At 45.0% G+C, this 16,192-nt stretch overlaps 1 protein-coding gene and 1 long non-coding RNA gene across 2 annotated transcripts in view; one reads left to right on the top strand and one right to left on the bottom strand.

Moving 5' to 3' along the window:
• BAIAP2L1 (BAR/IMD domain containing adaptor protein 2 like 1) overlaps nucleotides 1-1,164 on the bottom strand; it is a 31,473-nt gene extending 30,309 nt beyond the window's left edge. Inside the window, exon 1 of the mRNA XM_065031617.1 lies at nucleotides 908-1,164. Coding sequence (XP_064887689.1) covers nucleotides 908-958 — 51 coding nt within the window. The 5' untranslated portion in view covers nucleotides 959-1,164. The remainder of the gene's footprint in view (nucleotides 1-907) is intronic.
• A 6,017-nt stretch (nucleotides 1,165-7,181) lies between these two features.
• The window catches only part of LOC135575526 (uncharacterized), a 24,373-nt gene continuing 15,362 nt past the window's right edge, over nucleotides 7,182-16,192 (top strand). The window contains exons 1-2 of the long non-coding RNA XR_010466467.1: nucleotides 7,182-7,405; nucleotides 7,523-7,644. This is a non-coding gene — a long non-coding RNA (uncharacterized LOC135575526). The remainder of the gene's footprint in view (nucleotides 7,406-7,522; nucleotides 7,645-16,192) is intronic.

The raw sequence follows: 16,192 nt of genomic DNA, 5'->3' as shown, positions 1-16,192 counted from the left end.
AAATAAAACAGCCCCCCAGAAAGCCTTCCTTTGGGCTCAGAGCTGCAAATGCATTGTAGCTTTAAGTTCATTTGCATGATTAAATGCATTTGCAAATTTAAGTGCTTTCCCTCGTTCAACACACTGTACAGAAGGAAGATTAGAGACCCAGCACCACTCAACCAAAAGTACCATTCTTAAGGGAATTTTGCCCAAGTAAAATTGGTGGTTTTGGAAGGGCTGAGTTTATAGAGAAAAAAAAGGTTCAAAACAATTGGATACTACCCATATGCAAAATATTTTTAATTCTACAAGTAATGAGGCATTTTGGAAAGGTTAAAAGTCTTCTGACCTAAGCTGGTGGGTGCTTTAGGGCAGCGCTGGGTGTACCACACAGACCCGATTCCAGCTCAGGATGCAGCCACGCTACTTAATTCAGTGTTAAGCCATTTTCAGGCTCTGGCCCGTGTGAAGAAACGGTTTAAGCACAGGACCACAAGCACCAAGATCTCCAAACCACCTTATCGTCACAACACACCGGGGGAATTACGGCTCGCTGGAGAAACGAGCCTGTGAGAGAGGGCGAACGCGGTCCCGGAGCCGGCGGTCCCGGAGCCGGCGGTGCCGCCCGGGGGCTGCGGCGAGGGAGCCTGGCGCCGCTGCTCCACCCGGGCCCGCTCGCGTTATTTACACGTCTGTGACACGCTGGGACGGGCGAGATCCCTCACGAGGAAGGGAAAGAGAAGGGGGAAATAAACAAAAAAAGTTCGGTCTGCGCGGCTGCCCTGAGCTCTCGCCCCGGCCCACACAGCCCCCCCGCGGCCAACAGCCGCCCCGCCGCCAGCTCCGGGCCGGCCGGCGGGCAAAGGTGGCCGCCGTCTGCCCCGGCGAGGCGGCCGCGGGCAGCCCCCGGCGCGGCCGTACTCACTTTGTACGTGCTCTCCGTCAGCCTGTTCACCTCCTCGGGGTCCCGGGACATGGTGCCGGCGGGGAGGCGGCCGGGGGAACGGCCTCGTCCTCCGCAGAGCGCCTCGGCCCGGCCCGGCCCGCCGCGGCAGCCTCGCCTGCTCCCTGCGCCGCGGAGAAACTGTCAAAAACTTGTGGAACCAGCCGGGGAGCGGGGCCTGCGGGGCCGCGGCTCCTGACGCGGCAGGACTGGCTGGGCGGGACCGCCCCGCTCGCTCACTCACTCACTGCACTTGAGCCGGCACCGCCCGCTCTGGCCGGGGCACCTCCTCCCTCCCGCCTCTCCTCCCCGGGAGCACCGGCCTCTCCTCCGAGGCTCCGGTGGCCGTGGCTCCGCGGAGGCGCCGGGACCGCCGCGCAGCCCGGGCCGTGTGGGGCCCTGTCAGGGCGAAGTCGGAGGTAAACTCTTCCTCCGAGCAGCTGAGGGCTCTGTAAGAATTAACTAATTAGTCCTGTCAGAATTAATTAGCACAGCCCCAGCCCTGCTAGTGAAGGTCCCTTTCTCCCTTCCACACGAGGGAGAGTGTGCGGGTTTCCTCTCAGGCGAGGACAGAAATGGTCTCCTGAATCCTGGTCCAGGGCACCACCTGAGCCTCATGCTATGTGCTTAGGTTTTCTATTTCTTTTAAATATACACCAATAAAACAGTGCCCCGGTGATCTTTCCTCTGCGAAGCCTCCATGGGCAGGGCGGGGGGGAAGGAAGACTGGGGTGAGCTATAAATTTTTGTGGACCATAAATCGTCTCAAGATTGTGAGGTTAATTTAAAGTATGCTTGTTGGAATATCTTTCTGATAATGTAATACCAGCACTATCTTGAAGGACTTTATGGGAATTTCATAACCTTGGGTGTTTTAAACTCAGACACAGTGCTAGGTATTGAGCGCCCCAGGCGTAATCAACATCCTTAAGCATTAGAAATCCTTCTCTTGGGCACTCTCTCTCCGTTTCCCCCACTTTATTGCAGCCATAAAATCATGGCAGGCATGCAACAAAAACTGGACTTGGAACAGAACCCTCGATGTTGGACTCTGGTGTGGGACAAGGTTGTTATCAGGTTTCAAGAGCTGTAAAAATGTTTTCATTCAAGCACATGGAGGTGTTTGTACCTCTAGAACTACAGCTTCTGGGAAAAAAGTGGGCACTTAGGGCGTTATCTTGGATACGGCTAAAATGCTGGGCAGAGCGGGAGTTCCATGAGACTTCGTACTCCCAGGTAAAGTCTTTGTAGACTTCTGGTATTTATGGTATTCATCACCTTTCCATAATAATCCAGTTTATAACATTATCCTGTAGGTATGGTGAATTATTTTGGGCCCAAGTCTACAATTCATGTTACCACTAAGCAGTGTTTGCTCATACAGACAGTCCTCTCGAATGTGAGGTGGCTGCTTGCCTGAGGGCGGGATGAAGAACCCCACTGTTTACTCCCAAGTCCTTTGTCTGAAGAGGTTTTACAACTCCAGGAACAGGCTGTGCCTGGGTGCTACTGCTTGCATGTGCCAGTGCATGGAAAGGGTGTTCCTCCTTAACAGCCCAGCATTCAAATCCGAGGGAGCAAGTGTCTAAAGGAAGATGGAGAAAAGCATTTTTCCTTTTCCGAGTCCTGCTAAAGGAGCTGGGAGTCCACTGTATAGCAGGGAGGGTGTTACTCCCGTTAGGGGCAAAGTGTTTGTCTGGGTTCCTCTGACCTCTGGAGCTCACCTGGGATTCAGTGCGTTGGTTTCCAACTGGTGTGCAAAGTTCAGTTGTAGCAAATGGCAATGTAAGTATTAATGAAATACACATATCAGAAAGAAACTATAAGGATAAGTAATGTAGGCAGAATTGTTTTAAAATGGTACAATACTTAACATATTGTGGGGATGCTCAGCATTTCAAAATCTACATTTCTAAAGGTCTTTTTGCTTTGTAAGCAGATGTCATGTTTTAAAGGTCTGCTGAACTTCATATTCTCTTGCATTCTTCTTGACCTTTGGTATTAGTTTTTGCACTCTTCATGTATATACAATTTTTAGAGCTTTCACATAAGCTTTTTTAAGTTTTTAGTGCTGTAGACTATTTAAAATTAGAATGATTGGTAGTATTGCTCTGTTCTAGTTCAGTCTTGTGTTTTACTGAGTGACTGGAAAGCTTGAAGCTTGACAGGCAAATCCAGTTCTTAATGTACAAGTATCCAGATATTTGCTATAAATAATCGATTTTCAAATTCACTCAGAAAAAAGTCTGCCTGAGCTTGTAGTACAAGTATCTTGTTCTCTTAGGAATTTTTGATCTTGCATTGTGTTAAGATTAGCGTTACGTTACTGACTTAGCTTTAACTAATCCTGATGTGTGCAAACAACACGAATTAAGAACGCTTCAATGAGATTTCAGTTTTGCAAGTTACTTAAGGATGCTCTTACACTTAAACGTGTGCAGGAGGCCTCTTGTGTTTTGTCTGTTCAGGACAGAATACTTAATAACTTGCAAAACTGAAACCCTAATGAATACACCTTTATGCTCCGTTGCCTACGTACTACTGTAAACGTTTATAAGAAACACGCTAAGATCAGCTATGTTGTTTTTATTTATAACGTTGGGGTTTATTGTATTCATCACTAGCGCTGGGTTTTGGGCACAGCAGTGTCTGAGTACTCAGGGCTGTGAATCTGGAATGGTTTCTTGGAGACCCTAGGGATTCCCTGCTGACCTTGCTCTGGGGGGAGTTCAGGGCGGGAGGCTGGCTGTGATCACTGCTCATATGTGCTCTCTGAAACTAAAACTAACCTGATTATTTTAACATGTATTGAACTGATGGCCAGAAAATATGAAGAAGGGAATATGCTTTCTTCGGTGGTGAACCCATCCCGTGGTATGTTCGTTGTGTCCATATTTGTACTGCATCTCAAGCAATAATTGTGTCTCAAGAGTAACGCAGGTTCGAGGCGACCCGGCAGGTTGGTAGTTGGCAGAATCACATACGTTTGGTAGCAAAACTGCTGTCGAGGGACTAAATCAAAATGAGTGCTTATATTTATTCCACACAGAAGGCCAGTTCTCCTTTCTAGCGTTTAAGCTTTGGAACATGAGTCGCAACAATAAAAATTTCCCCATGCATTGTCAGCCTTATGGAATTGAAATTGTAATAAGAAAGTGAGATAATTGATATCTATTTTGAAAAAGTACATACTCAGAAATATTTTTTGAGTAAAAAGATGCATTTCTTTCAAATCAGTACTATTTTTATGTATGATTGTGTTCTGTAAGTATCCTATTTGCATGTCAGCAGCATATTTCAATATTCTTTGGAAACTATTTAAGTATGCTGTAATGACCCATTCATGTCAGCTCATCATTAGATCTTTAACATATGTTTCAGATAGCTTAATATGACTGTAACTAGTTACATAAGTTGTAGCTAAGCAGCAATCGCGTATGCATGATACAGCCATGGCTCGTTCCGTTCCCCGTGGTCATTAACAGACACTGAACTTGATTAAGGAAAAAAATCTGTACACTGCATGTTATTTAGTGATATCGAACAACATTCAGAGTCAGAGTGAAACTTTCTGAACAGGAAATCAAAGTGACTCTACCTGCTTGTTTTTCTGATTGGTATCTACTTTTTGTTCTCTCTTGACCCTTAGAAGGAATTTTTCAGGTATTTTAATCCCTTCAATCTGACAAAACTGACACAAAGTGTCGTTCAAAAGATGTATATAAAACTTTTGAAGGCTTACTGAACCCTTTGGTTTGATTCGGCTCTGATTAGTTCAGTGGAGTTACCCCATTTTTAAACTGGTGCAAGCAAGCGGAAAATCATTTTGTTCCCTGCTGTTCATTGTCCTGAGCTGGTTTCAGAGCAAATGAGCTGTAACTCAGAACCACAGGCCAATTCAATGAGATACTGAGCACTCTGATCAGGGGAGACACTTAATCAAACGCTTAATATAAACCTGTAATTAATTCACTGTACTTTATGGGGGGGAAATCAAGAGGTGTAAAATGCTGTTTCTGAACTCTTTTCCGACGAGACTCGGCGTGATGGTTTTGTCTTGCAGGTGAGCGCTTCAGATGTTTGTGTTTTGTGCCTCAGTTGTCTCATGCTGCAAATTGTTTTGGCAATATTATAAGTTGAATTATAATCTGATTTCTCCATTGTGGTTTATTTTTCGAAACAGGAAAGAATGTATGGTACAGAAGAATGCATTTTTTTAAAGGTTTTTTTACATTGCCTAGGATTTAGACGGAATTTAGCATTGAAGGGAATCTAATAGGCAGTACTGTTAGCAATGCTAATATTTTTCTGCTGCTAATTGCAATATTTAATTAAAAACTATTATGTCCACATTAGGTCATGCTCACTTGCTGAAGTAGACATGCTGGCTTTAATTCACTGGCTCTGTCCACTAGATGGCAAGCAAGCTATGTGTGAGGGAACAAAAGAAACGACTCATTTTTGTGCTCAAGGCTTTCTCCCAGTGTTTTGTAATGTAACGAGATAGATATTAGTGGTAAGCAAATGGAACAGCCTTTTATATTGCTCATACACAGCCCTGGGTTTATTTTCTCAGGAGTGTAAGTGCTGTTAGGATGTTCGTGTTACTGAAATCTAGATATGCCTTGGGATCTGTAACTTTCTCGTGGAAGTCAGCACTAGTAGGAAGCCAACATTTGGTGAAACTATTGTTAGAAACTTCTATCCGTGTAGGTTCCAGGGTTTTGCCTCACGCCAAAACCACAGTATTTTAAATAACTACCTATTTGGTTTTCTCCCTTTTTGTAATTTGTCAACTTGAGATTAACTAACAACAGGTGTACTCTGTTCCAGATGGATAAACCGGGGTTGCCTGGGGCTGAGTGCAGAGAACTGCAGCTAAACACAGCTTCTGCGCATTGCTGATCTTAGTCACAGCAACAGATTGCGTACTACAGCCAGAGCAAGAGTTATCAACGTTTGTTATGGGGTAGAACACAAAGACGTGGGACGTGCCACTGCTGCGGGGCTGGGAACTAAACGTGCACCAGGTGTCCAGTAGCATTTCTGTGAGTGTTTTCCAAGAACTCAAACATAAATGCTGATGCTGTCCTTATCTCTTCCTTTTCACAGCCAGAAAAAAAAAAAACCAGAACAAGTACATAATACTAATAATTTGATTGTACTTGAAAAATGGCAAAAATCCTAGAACTGCATTTCCGTACTGAGAAGAAACTTGTAGCTCATCAACAGCCCTTTTATGCAGTTGTAATGTAATGAGGAATTACTGGAAAAATGTTCAGGAAAGATGATAGTATTAATAATAACCAGTTCAAATAAAATACCATTGTGTTCTTCCTGTAACTTACCATTTAGTTATGATCATTTTTTAGAAGCTGTACTGATACCAAGAATGTAATCAATTTTTACTTTTTGGTAATAAAAATATGATGATTCCAAACCCATACATGGATATTGTTGGATTGGGCTGTGCTGAAGTTTCTTTGGATGGCCTCCTACGAGCCTGCCTTCCCCTCCGCTGCTCCGGGGAGCTGCTGGAGCAGAGCGGGACGCTGCTCTGCCTGCCCACGTCCGCTCCAGACACCCGCTGCCTGGCGGCCACGCTGCCGCTGCTTCCCACAAAATACACGGGCAGTGGTGGCTGGTGCTCAGCAGCGCACATTTGGGAGCAATCCGTGCAGCATGTGACGGGTATTTATAATCACGCCTATCACAAGTGTGTGCACGGCGTGTGTCTCTGCAGCAGACCCCAAAGCAGACGCTGAGGGTTACTGTCTCCACTTGGGTCTTGTACCTGGCTTCAAACCGCCTGGGAAGGGCCATGGTTGGAGGCAGTGGGTTGTTCTGCAAAGATGGGACAACGTTAATTAGATTAGACTGCTGGGGGCAGTCCTGGAGATTTTGATGGAGAGGATGATTGGTCTGGTTGTCTGAAAGGTGGTATCTCCAGGGTCAAACTTCCTCACTTGAGTCACATTAAGACTGGGAAAATCCCATGGTTAGGGAAGTTGGAGGGATTACGGGTGGCTTTTCAGCTCATGAGTAACTGTCGTAATTGAAGTCAGTACAGATGACTCAAATCCACCTGGTTCTTGGTGGGTTTGCTCTGGAGCGTACTGGCAGCAGTCGTGCTGGTCAACACTTGCTTTGGGTCACTGCTGCGCTCCACCCTTGGGGCTCTAAACCCTTCACCATTACTTTGGTTTGCATTTTTCAGTTCAAAGCGTCTGAACGCATCCGAGGACTGTGTCATAGCTTGCCTGAGTAGCATTTGCCTGCAACGATACCGCAGGTGCGTGGTGCGTGCCCTGGGGCTTGGCGCAGGGCCTGGGGAGTCTGAGGGCGGATGGAGCTGCGCAGCGTTACAGCAGCACGCTGAGGGGAGGCACCTAAATGCAAGGTGGTTGTACATGTTTGGCCTTTAAAGTGGGCCCCTGCAATGAGTTTTTCTCCGGGTGCAGCTCAATTTTCACTTTAAAGGTAAGTTAGCAGCAAAAGAGATCCTGCGTGAGAAGTAACACGTGTTGTGCAGATGATCAGGGAGCTGGGATCTCGGGCTGGACTAAGGAGCTGCTTTGTCATCCTCACCTGGCACAGGAGAAGAAAGCGCTTGGCTTCTGACAGCTGCACAGCGGCCACTGACGTGCTGTGGGGTTCCAAGGCAGAATTCTCCATGATATGAAGCCAGTGAATTATCAGAGTTACAAAAAACTTACTAGGTAAGAATTGTTTGTGTTGTGCTACAATATAGACACGACAGCTGCTCCGTTGTATGGCTTCTGAGGAAGAAGAATTTTGCTGTTTCTCTTGTCCTTTTCATGTAAGGACTGTAGTTTCAGTTTCAGGGATTCCTGGAGATCTTTTAGAGCTCGCTCTGTCCTGGAACCAGAGAATCTTGTGTCTGGGTGCAGGAGATAAATGGAGTTGCTTTTATGCTGCTTATTAACGCCACACCACCCTAGAGTTCACTTAAATCCAATACTGAGATTCTTATTAACTTCAGGGGTTTCTACACGGATGATATGTTGAATTTCGAAGCTATTTTTCATATAGAAAGCCTGTACAATACCACTTGTCCAAAGTAAGGAAAAAGGCATGTAGCAGGTCTTCTTTTTATCAAGGTCGTTTATGAGATTTATGTCTCTGGTAAATTTAGGACAAAATTTTGCTTGAACTGGAATCAACTGGAGTTTTTGATATATTTCTGTGAAGCTCAGCTTTCATTTTTGTTCTCTTGATTTGTGTTAAGCTTGGAGTAATGTGAACTTTTAAGAGAGAAAACAGTTCCTCAGGAACGGAACTGTTACACTGATAGGATTTGTGAAACATAATTTGGTGCTATTTCCTCCTCCTTTGACTCTTACAATGTCAGGAGATAGCTGTTGTACGTGCCATGTTTCGATTGCCTGCTCCCCATCAATCAGTTGGTTGTGCTGTGGATAGAGATGGAACTTCTTCATGAAGCTGTTTTTCATTGGTATCAAGGAATAGACAAACTTTGCAGCTAAACCCTTATATAAAGTTTTATCTCTCTGCCCACATTGCTAGTGTTGTAATACTGCTTAGCAACTAGAAGTAAATCAGAAGAAAACCAAAAAACCACTCAAACCCTCTCTTGACAACAGAGAAGGGGCAAAGCTGCAAAATTCAGGTGTCAGTTTGGATCTGAAAGTTCCAGAAGCTCAGGGACCTGACATTGGTTTTATACTTTTAAGCGTGAAAAGGCCTCTGCTTTTGGTGTTCTGTAGATCGCATTTACAGACACGAGGATGAGACAAAAGTATTACAATACACAGTAATGCATTAAAAAAAAGACAATTAAGATTTCCCCCGTTTTTGGTACCAAAGAAGATGAAATATTTTACTGGGCGCTTATTCCAGATCAGTAAACGAAGTCCCCTTCCTCCCCAGCTGACAGAGCAGATGGTTCATCTCTCTCCTCCAGTCTCCGAATCCTTCAAAATCCACACTGTGAGCACAGGGGCTGCTCTTTCTTTCCAGAAGTTCTGTTCCTCTACTCCATTTTAATTCTCAATTTTATGGCTAATGCTTCTAGTATTAACCTGTTTTGTTGATTTTTCCGGAAATTTCTAAGGGATGAGATGGTGCGTAGAGTTAATACTGCTGATGAAAATGTCAGCACAAATAGTACTTATCAGCACTGCGGTTGGAACGTACAGGGGGAGTTTCTACAGCCTCGTTCCCCAAGCGTTATTGCCTAAGCCTTTTGGCGCAGAAGCACTTTGCCGCGAGCGCCGCGCCGCGCTCCGGGCAGAGCGGCCAGCGGAGGTCTGGCTGTGTCACCTGGAGGCTCTGCGGGCAAGAAAGGGACACTGCGAATCGTAACGGTGACATCAGAGCCGAAACAGAGCAGCAATGACAACTTGACAAGGGCTGCAAGGGGAGGGCTGAAATCTGGGTTTACTGTGCTTGGCTATGAATTCATAACGGAATAAAACTTATAAAAAGAATAAATGCATCCTTGACAGCCAAGGACCAAAATCTGTACTCACAGGAAACAAAAAGGGCAAAGGTGAGCAGCACTGTAGCAAAGGGACAAGGAGATCTTGAACACCTTCATTAGTACCAACAGTGAAACTAATTACAGGAATAACTGCCGGCAGGGAGGGAAAATTGCATAGTTAATTTCTTTTGATTTTCTTTCATTGTGGGGAGTTTTCCAAGTCTTCAAGAGAACTATGGCAACTACCTGGCATTGTGTCGGGAGGGACGTCAAAATGACCAAGTCAACTGGTCTTTGTAATTGGGAATTTAAAACCACGCATTGCTTAGCTTGATGGATAACTTCATAGAGAAATGAACATTTTGTTATGGTGATTCACCAGCTGGCAGCTGGATATTTTCCCCAAAATGTTCAGAAATACTCAGCTTGCAAAGTAGAGCCGACAGTTGGTGCTGCTTGGGTAATGTTAATGGGTTAAGGTAAAAGTGTGTCATATTTTGTTAGCTCTCAGTTTCTAGACAATGTGGGCGAAGATCACATCTTCTCTTCAGCAGCAGCACGAAGTAGTTGAGAAGGCAGACAAAGTGGTTGGATAGGAATTCCACTTATGGCGGAGGAATCCCTGGATAGTGGGCACCTACCGTAGCAGCTTAATGTCAACTTTCCTGCAGTGATCTGCAGCGACCTGCTAAAATTCCTGAGCACAGCAAGAGCTGGGCGTTTGCTGCTGCTGCAGCCGGCCCGGCGGGTGGCGGCGTGTGGGTGGGGGCAGCGCTGTAGCGGGGTTCTGTTCGACGTTAATGCTGCTCTGACCCACCGTGGGTCCGGGTTTGCGCGCGGGCCCGAGGACGCTGGGGTGCGGGGATGGAGCCCCTGGCTGCCACCCGGCCCGGAGCACCACGTGCAGCTGGGAACGGGGACCCGTCCATGTCCCAGCTCCTTTTTCTTCGCCAGTTTTCAGTCAGCCTCTTATTCTGTTTCTTTGATTTTTGATTTCTCCTGGTGCACCTGTAAGTACTGTTTTCCAAGATAATAAAGTAAAAATATTCTATAAAATAAACCACGTGCACACAAGCTGACAGAATTCCTGTTTGCCATTTTCAGGTCTCTGACGTAATGTCCCTTTCTCCTTGCCTTTCTTGCTCATTTTATGGCTCTTTCCCATCTCAATTCCTCTCTGCAGTTGTTGATTACAGATGTAATATTTCCCATATCAAGTTCAGAGCTATAAAAATAGTTCATAGTGCAGGAAATATTTGAGAGAGAAGGCTGTTTAGTTGAGTTAGTGAGGTTGTGTGTTGGAGAATAGTGACACGTTCATTTATTGCTCTGCAGGGAATTGTTAGTGAAGTTTCTTGTTTACACCCTCACTCTCTACTGACTCATTCTCACCTGTTTTCTGGGATCATAGTGACTGTGTATGATGTGACCTGAACAGCTCAAACTCATTAGAACATGATTATTGTGAAGCAGGGGGGCCAGCAGACACATTTGAAACGAGAATGTAACATACATAGGCAGCTCTTGATTTTTATGAAAGGGTGGAAATTTGAGATACATTTTTAAGTTAAGGCAACTAGGTCTTCAGCATCATTCGTGTACCTGCTGTACACACGGCGATGTGAAATAAGCTGGGAGCAGTGTCCTTCCCGCTGCTTCCTCCTGCTTTTATTGGTTTAACTGGGGCTCTTGGGTAACTGATCCTATCCTCATGCTTGAAGATTCCTTTGTATAACTCCCCGTGCATCAGCATGATATTATACCACTTGTTCTCTAGAGAAAATAATTAAGTGAATTACTAACGCATAAAATGCTCAAGTTAAAATGCTTAAATATTCCGTTTGATGCAGTTATATATAGCTTAACGTAATAAGTGCAGTATCCTCTTAGTCAGAATGCCTTGTGCGGTGTCCTCTTAGTCAGAATGCTTTGGCTTTCATCTCCAGTTAGTGGAATATTAATTAACAGTTGATTCCAATTTCGTCAAGGTTACTGTGTTGTTATATTCTCAAAGAAGGCGAGAAGGTGAAAAAGGACTAACCTGTATATGAATCAAAAGTAATCCTAGGGGTCGGTGCAATGGTGTGATTGCTGTATAGGCTTTGGGCTGCAGTTACCGCACTGCGCTGTCACACAGTTTCTGACGTGAGACGGGACCTTCACCTGCGGACTGACTCGTGCCAGAAGTTGCTCCTGGGGAAGGCAAGTTAGTTCAGCATAAATACAGTTATTGCCAAGAAAATGAGAATAATAACCAAATACAGCCAGTGATGGGGCAGGTAACAATTCAGTCTTTCGCTGAAGGAATTAGCGTGCACATGCAGTTCCAGAAGAGCTGCGCCTAACACTCAGCGGCTGGTGGGCGCACGTGAAGTTCCCGGTACCCTGGCCAAGAAAACCATCCAATAACTGCCCATCGTGTGTGAGCTGCTGACGGCCGGAACAGTTCGTTCTTATTCTGATTGCCCCCTTTTTTTTAGAAAGGCTAATTAATTGAAAACAAAGCTTTACATGAGAGATGGTTTAATTTTTTAGTCCTGAAATGTTTAGATGACATTTATTACAGTGTAAGAAAATCTTTTTATGTTTGGATTTCTCCATATTCTTTAAAAGAGGATAAAAATCTGAAATAAATAAGGTGAAATGTTTTATGTTACCTACATCAAAATTTTCTGCTGGATACATTTCTGTTCAGCTGGGAACAGCTTTTGATTTGCTTTCTCCTTTACCTTTTGCCTTTTTGTCTTCTTTTACTATGGAAACAGGCATTAAAGGAGAACAGCACTTACTCTGCTGGGAGTGAAACTGAGAAAAGAGAAAGGAGGGAAAAGTGAAGAAATCAGGCTTCAAATCTATATTGTGATAAATTTGCAGTGGAAGTTTTGGGGGGAATCTTGCAGGACTTTTCAGAGTAACAGTTACAGCAAGACCATAACTTCCCATTACCAGTGGTGTCTGTGCCGGAGATTGACGGGGACTCAGGTTTGCAGTCGCCCTTTGGAAAGACAACAGTTCATCTGAGGAGAGCATGAGGAATTGCTGTTAGAGCCCCAGGAAAGCAGCTGAGATGATCATAAAAGATAACAAAAATCTCTTGTATCTGTATTTATGAGTGATATTATGTGAAGTAATTCAAAGGACAACTCCGCATAGCTTCTATAAAGTTAAATGACATCTTTTCAACTCCCACAAATTCTTGAAGGATTTAATGAAACACAGAACAACAGAACTGAGAGCTGTAATTTAGACAAAGTTATTAAGGAAAATTGGAGCAACTAAAGCAGAGGGAACGTTTTGCCAGTCGTGCAAAACACATGAAGAGGCAGGAAGGGAACGAGCAGGGTCTGCCTGGGGAGGGCTGCAGGGGGTCAGGCCCTGGGGTTGCCCGGGGCTTTGTACACCACCGGTACGTGACTGCGCTGGCGGCCTGGAGTGACGGGGGAGGCAGGCTGTCCATACACGCGACTGCCATCAGTTCATTTCAATTGGGCAATATTAGAAAAGATTACCAAGAGTTTCAGGAGAATGTAATAGAACTTGGTAATAAGATGTCAGATTAAATTCAATTTAGATGAGTGCACGGGAATTAAAATATAAATCACTTCAGTGTGTGCAGTTCTAAATTAGTCCTTAAGAAAAATGCATGATATTATATTGGATTATTTGAGAAACAAGGGTTTGATTATGTAAGTAAAGATTATAGTAAAAAGAGCAATTAGATATTTAAAAATTGTACGGGCTGTATTCTTGCCCTTCTTGATTATTGGCCGTTGGTTATAGTGTTTCTATGAGGTGTTCCGGTGCATGAGCCAGATTCGAGTGGCTTGGTACAAACACACAAATCCCATTCACAACAGAGAGCTTGGCGACCTGACCTCTGCCTTGTAGATTTAAAAGGAAAGGTTCAGATATTCATTTTTGGTCTTTTTTTCCCACCAAAGGGAAAAAATTCAAATCCCAACTGCATTGGAGTTGTGGATTTTCCCAAAGCTCCCAAAGCTCCTGACAGCGGAGCCGAGAAACTCGGGGAGGTCTCTCTTTCAGACACAGACTCGGTTCTTGGCTCCTGAGTGGCCAGAGGAACATCAGACCCTTCGGTCTGTCGACTGCCAGAGCCGAACAGAAAATGCATCACCTTCCTGGGGCATCTGCCATCTGCCTATGTGGAGTTCTGCAGGCACAGAACTCACGGGCCAGGTGGCACAAACAGTCCCGGGATCTGACAGTGCGACCAACACCCCTCCTCTTCCCCTTCCCCTTCCCCCTCCCCTTCCCCTTTCCCTTTCCCTTCCCCTTCCCCTTCCCCTTCCCCTTCCCTTTCCCCCTCCCCTTCCCCTTCCCCTTCCCCCTCTCCTTCCCCTTCCCCCTCTCCTTCCCCTTCCCCTTCCCCTTCCCCTTCCCCTTCCCCTTCCTCTTTCTCTTCCCCTTCCCCTCCCCTCCCTTTCCCTGCAGTGTAGGCAGGGAAGGAATTTCTTTCCTTTCAGTCTGTTTGGTTGGTTTTTAGGTAGCACAGAAATGTAGCTCTATTCATAACCAAAACACTGTGTTGTACCCACGGTGTCTGTATAGTAATTGCAATTTTGGATGTCGTATAAAAACAGGAGCAATAACTTTGCTGTTCATATGCTGATTGTTCTTTGCAAACTTCTTTTCCCTTAAAAAAACAGCCAAAAATCCCCACTAGAACATGGCAGGAAAGAGTAAAGTACCCAGTGGCTGGATGGATATTACCACTCTGAGCAAAAGATGCCACGTTCATTTGGGAGTCACCCTGTTTATAGTGCTGCTAGCCTCTGAACACGTCCACGGTGAAATATGGACATATTTACAGAACTCCGAACAGTGTCTAACTGAGTTTCAGACTTATGTAGTTAATAAAGGAGCCAATTCTCCTCAGACAGATTTGAATTCTTATTAAACGTGTAAGTGTCATTTTAGGCAGCAGGTTTTACATACCGGGAGCCTCAGGCTAAAGCAGAAAGAAAGGGGAACGTGTATTTGTTTGTAACGGTAGTGCAGAAAGGAAAACTTCTGTTTCTGTTGCCAGGGCTTCAACTAACTAAGGTGTCCGGTAGGTTTTTTCCCCCTTTAATAAGGGCAGATAGGAAATATAACTTGAGGAGAAGGTAGTTCTATTTCTGGTGCTCTCAAGCAGCTAATGTACTTTTAATTAGAAAAGGCATTGAAGTGAGGGAAGCAACTGCTGTTTCTTAATAAAAAAAGTCTATGTCCTGCACGAAGAGCAATAGAAATCCAGCTGAGAATATCCACCAGAATTAACGGGGCTGGTTGTGGAAATGGTACGTACTGTAAGGAATGAAAACACAAGGTGTGAATGAATAAAGCCCTAGAGCAGTACTGCGGAGTCAGTGCAGAAACTTCTGGCTTCTTCCACAGTTTGAAAACTAAGGCCAAGCCATTCGGCTCAAATATAGCAGAGCTTGGTGTTAGAGCAAGGAACTGAAGCCAGTTTATCAGTTCTGACAATATCTTCCATCCCACTTAGAAAACAGCCTTTTGTCAGTGCTTAGAGGCAGTAAAATCATTGGCATACTTGTGATAAAAGTCCATATAGACAACATTGTCTTATTGCAAAAGCGGAACTGAACCAAATGAAATAACACAGTAAAACCTGCATTTCTAGGCAGGATACTCTGCACAGCCATACCAGCATACTTGTGAAGCTTACTCAGATCAGACGTTGGTCTAACGGGGTTCGGGTGGCGTGTTGCCGAGCAGGTGCTCTCCCAGAGGAGCGGTGCTGTGGCCTTGCCATCGGCTCCATCGCTTCCCCCTCCGGCAGAGCGGCGCTCCCGAGCCCTGCGCTGAAGCTGCTGCTCTCGGGGCCATCCCGTGGAGCAGGAGGAAGGGCACACGTGGAAACGCGTGTTTGAACCTGCTCAGCTCTCCTGCTGAGGGGTGGTAGAAGTGACAGCAAATTTCGTATCAAGTAAGTAAGAAATACGTACACGTGACTGTCAGTTCTGTGTAAGGTTGAGTGTTTCTTGGTGCCCAACACAACATAACGCTTAAAGCAGCTGCTGCTGTGAATAAACACGTGAGAGTATTTTTCTGGAATGCACAGCTTAACAATTGTTTTGGAACCGTATCATTGACATATGGTGCAGCAGTTTCAATGAGATGAGGGCAGTCATTGTTCCGAGACAGACTTTAGGGACAACAGTAGCAGAAGCAAAACTGATGAAAGGTGCAAAGCCTTATGGAGCGATTCACAGAGAAACTGGATGTGACAACGCCAGTCAGGCTAAAAAAATAACAGCCCACAAGTTAAAACAGTGGAACAGCTTTTCCTTGAAGTGTAATGATGAAGACAAACAGACGAATGTAGGAGGAATGAAATAAATCAGTTGTTAACACCCTCTTTGAAAGCACTTTTAAAAGAGAATAAATAACTTTTTAGAAATACTTTAATATTCTCATCATTTTATAGAAGAAATTAAAGTATCTCTTGATTCTGCACATATTAAAACATGAAGTGTTGCCTGGTTCGTCAAGCAGTTTCACATCACAAAAAGTGTTGTGTCAAAATGACAGCTGTGGGTTTTGAGAACAGTTATCCTCCAACCCTATTTTTAACAAGTGCGACACGATGACTTAACTGCCATCAGCTATCACGATTTTGGCCTCCAGTCCAAATCCATTTCAGGCGAAGGTCTGGGGAGGGGAGACGGGCTGTGTGTTGAGAGGAGAAACGAAGAAATGGGGTCGGAAGCGTTGCGAGCGGGGCGGCTGTGCCCCAGATCCGCCCGGCACTTCCCGCCCAGGCTGCACGTGGCAGCTCC

Source organism: Columba livia, chromosome 15, assembly GCF_036013475.1.
Source record: "Columba livia isolate bColLiv1 breed racing homer chromosome 15, bColLiv1.pat.W.v2, whole genome shotgun sequence".
Classification (NCBI taxonomy): Eukaryota; Metazoa; Chordata; class Aves; order Columbiformes; family Columbidae; genus Columba; species Columba livia.
This window is presented reverse-complemented; position numbering and strand designations above follow the sequence as displayed.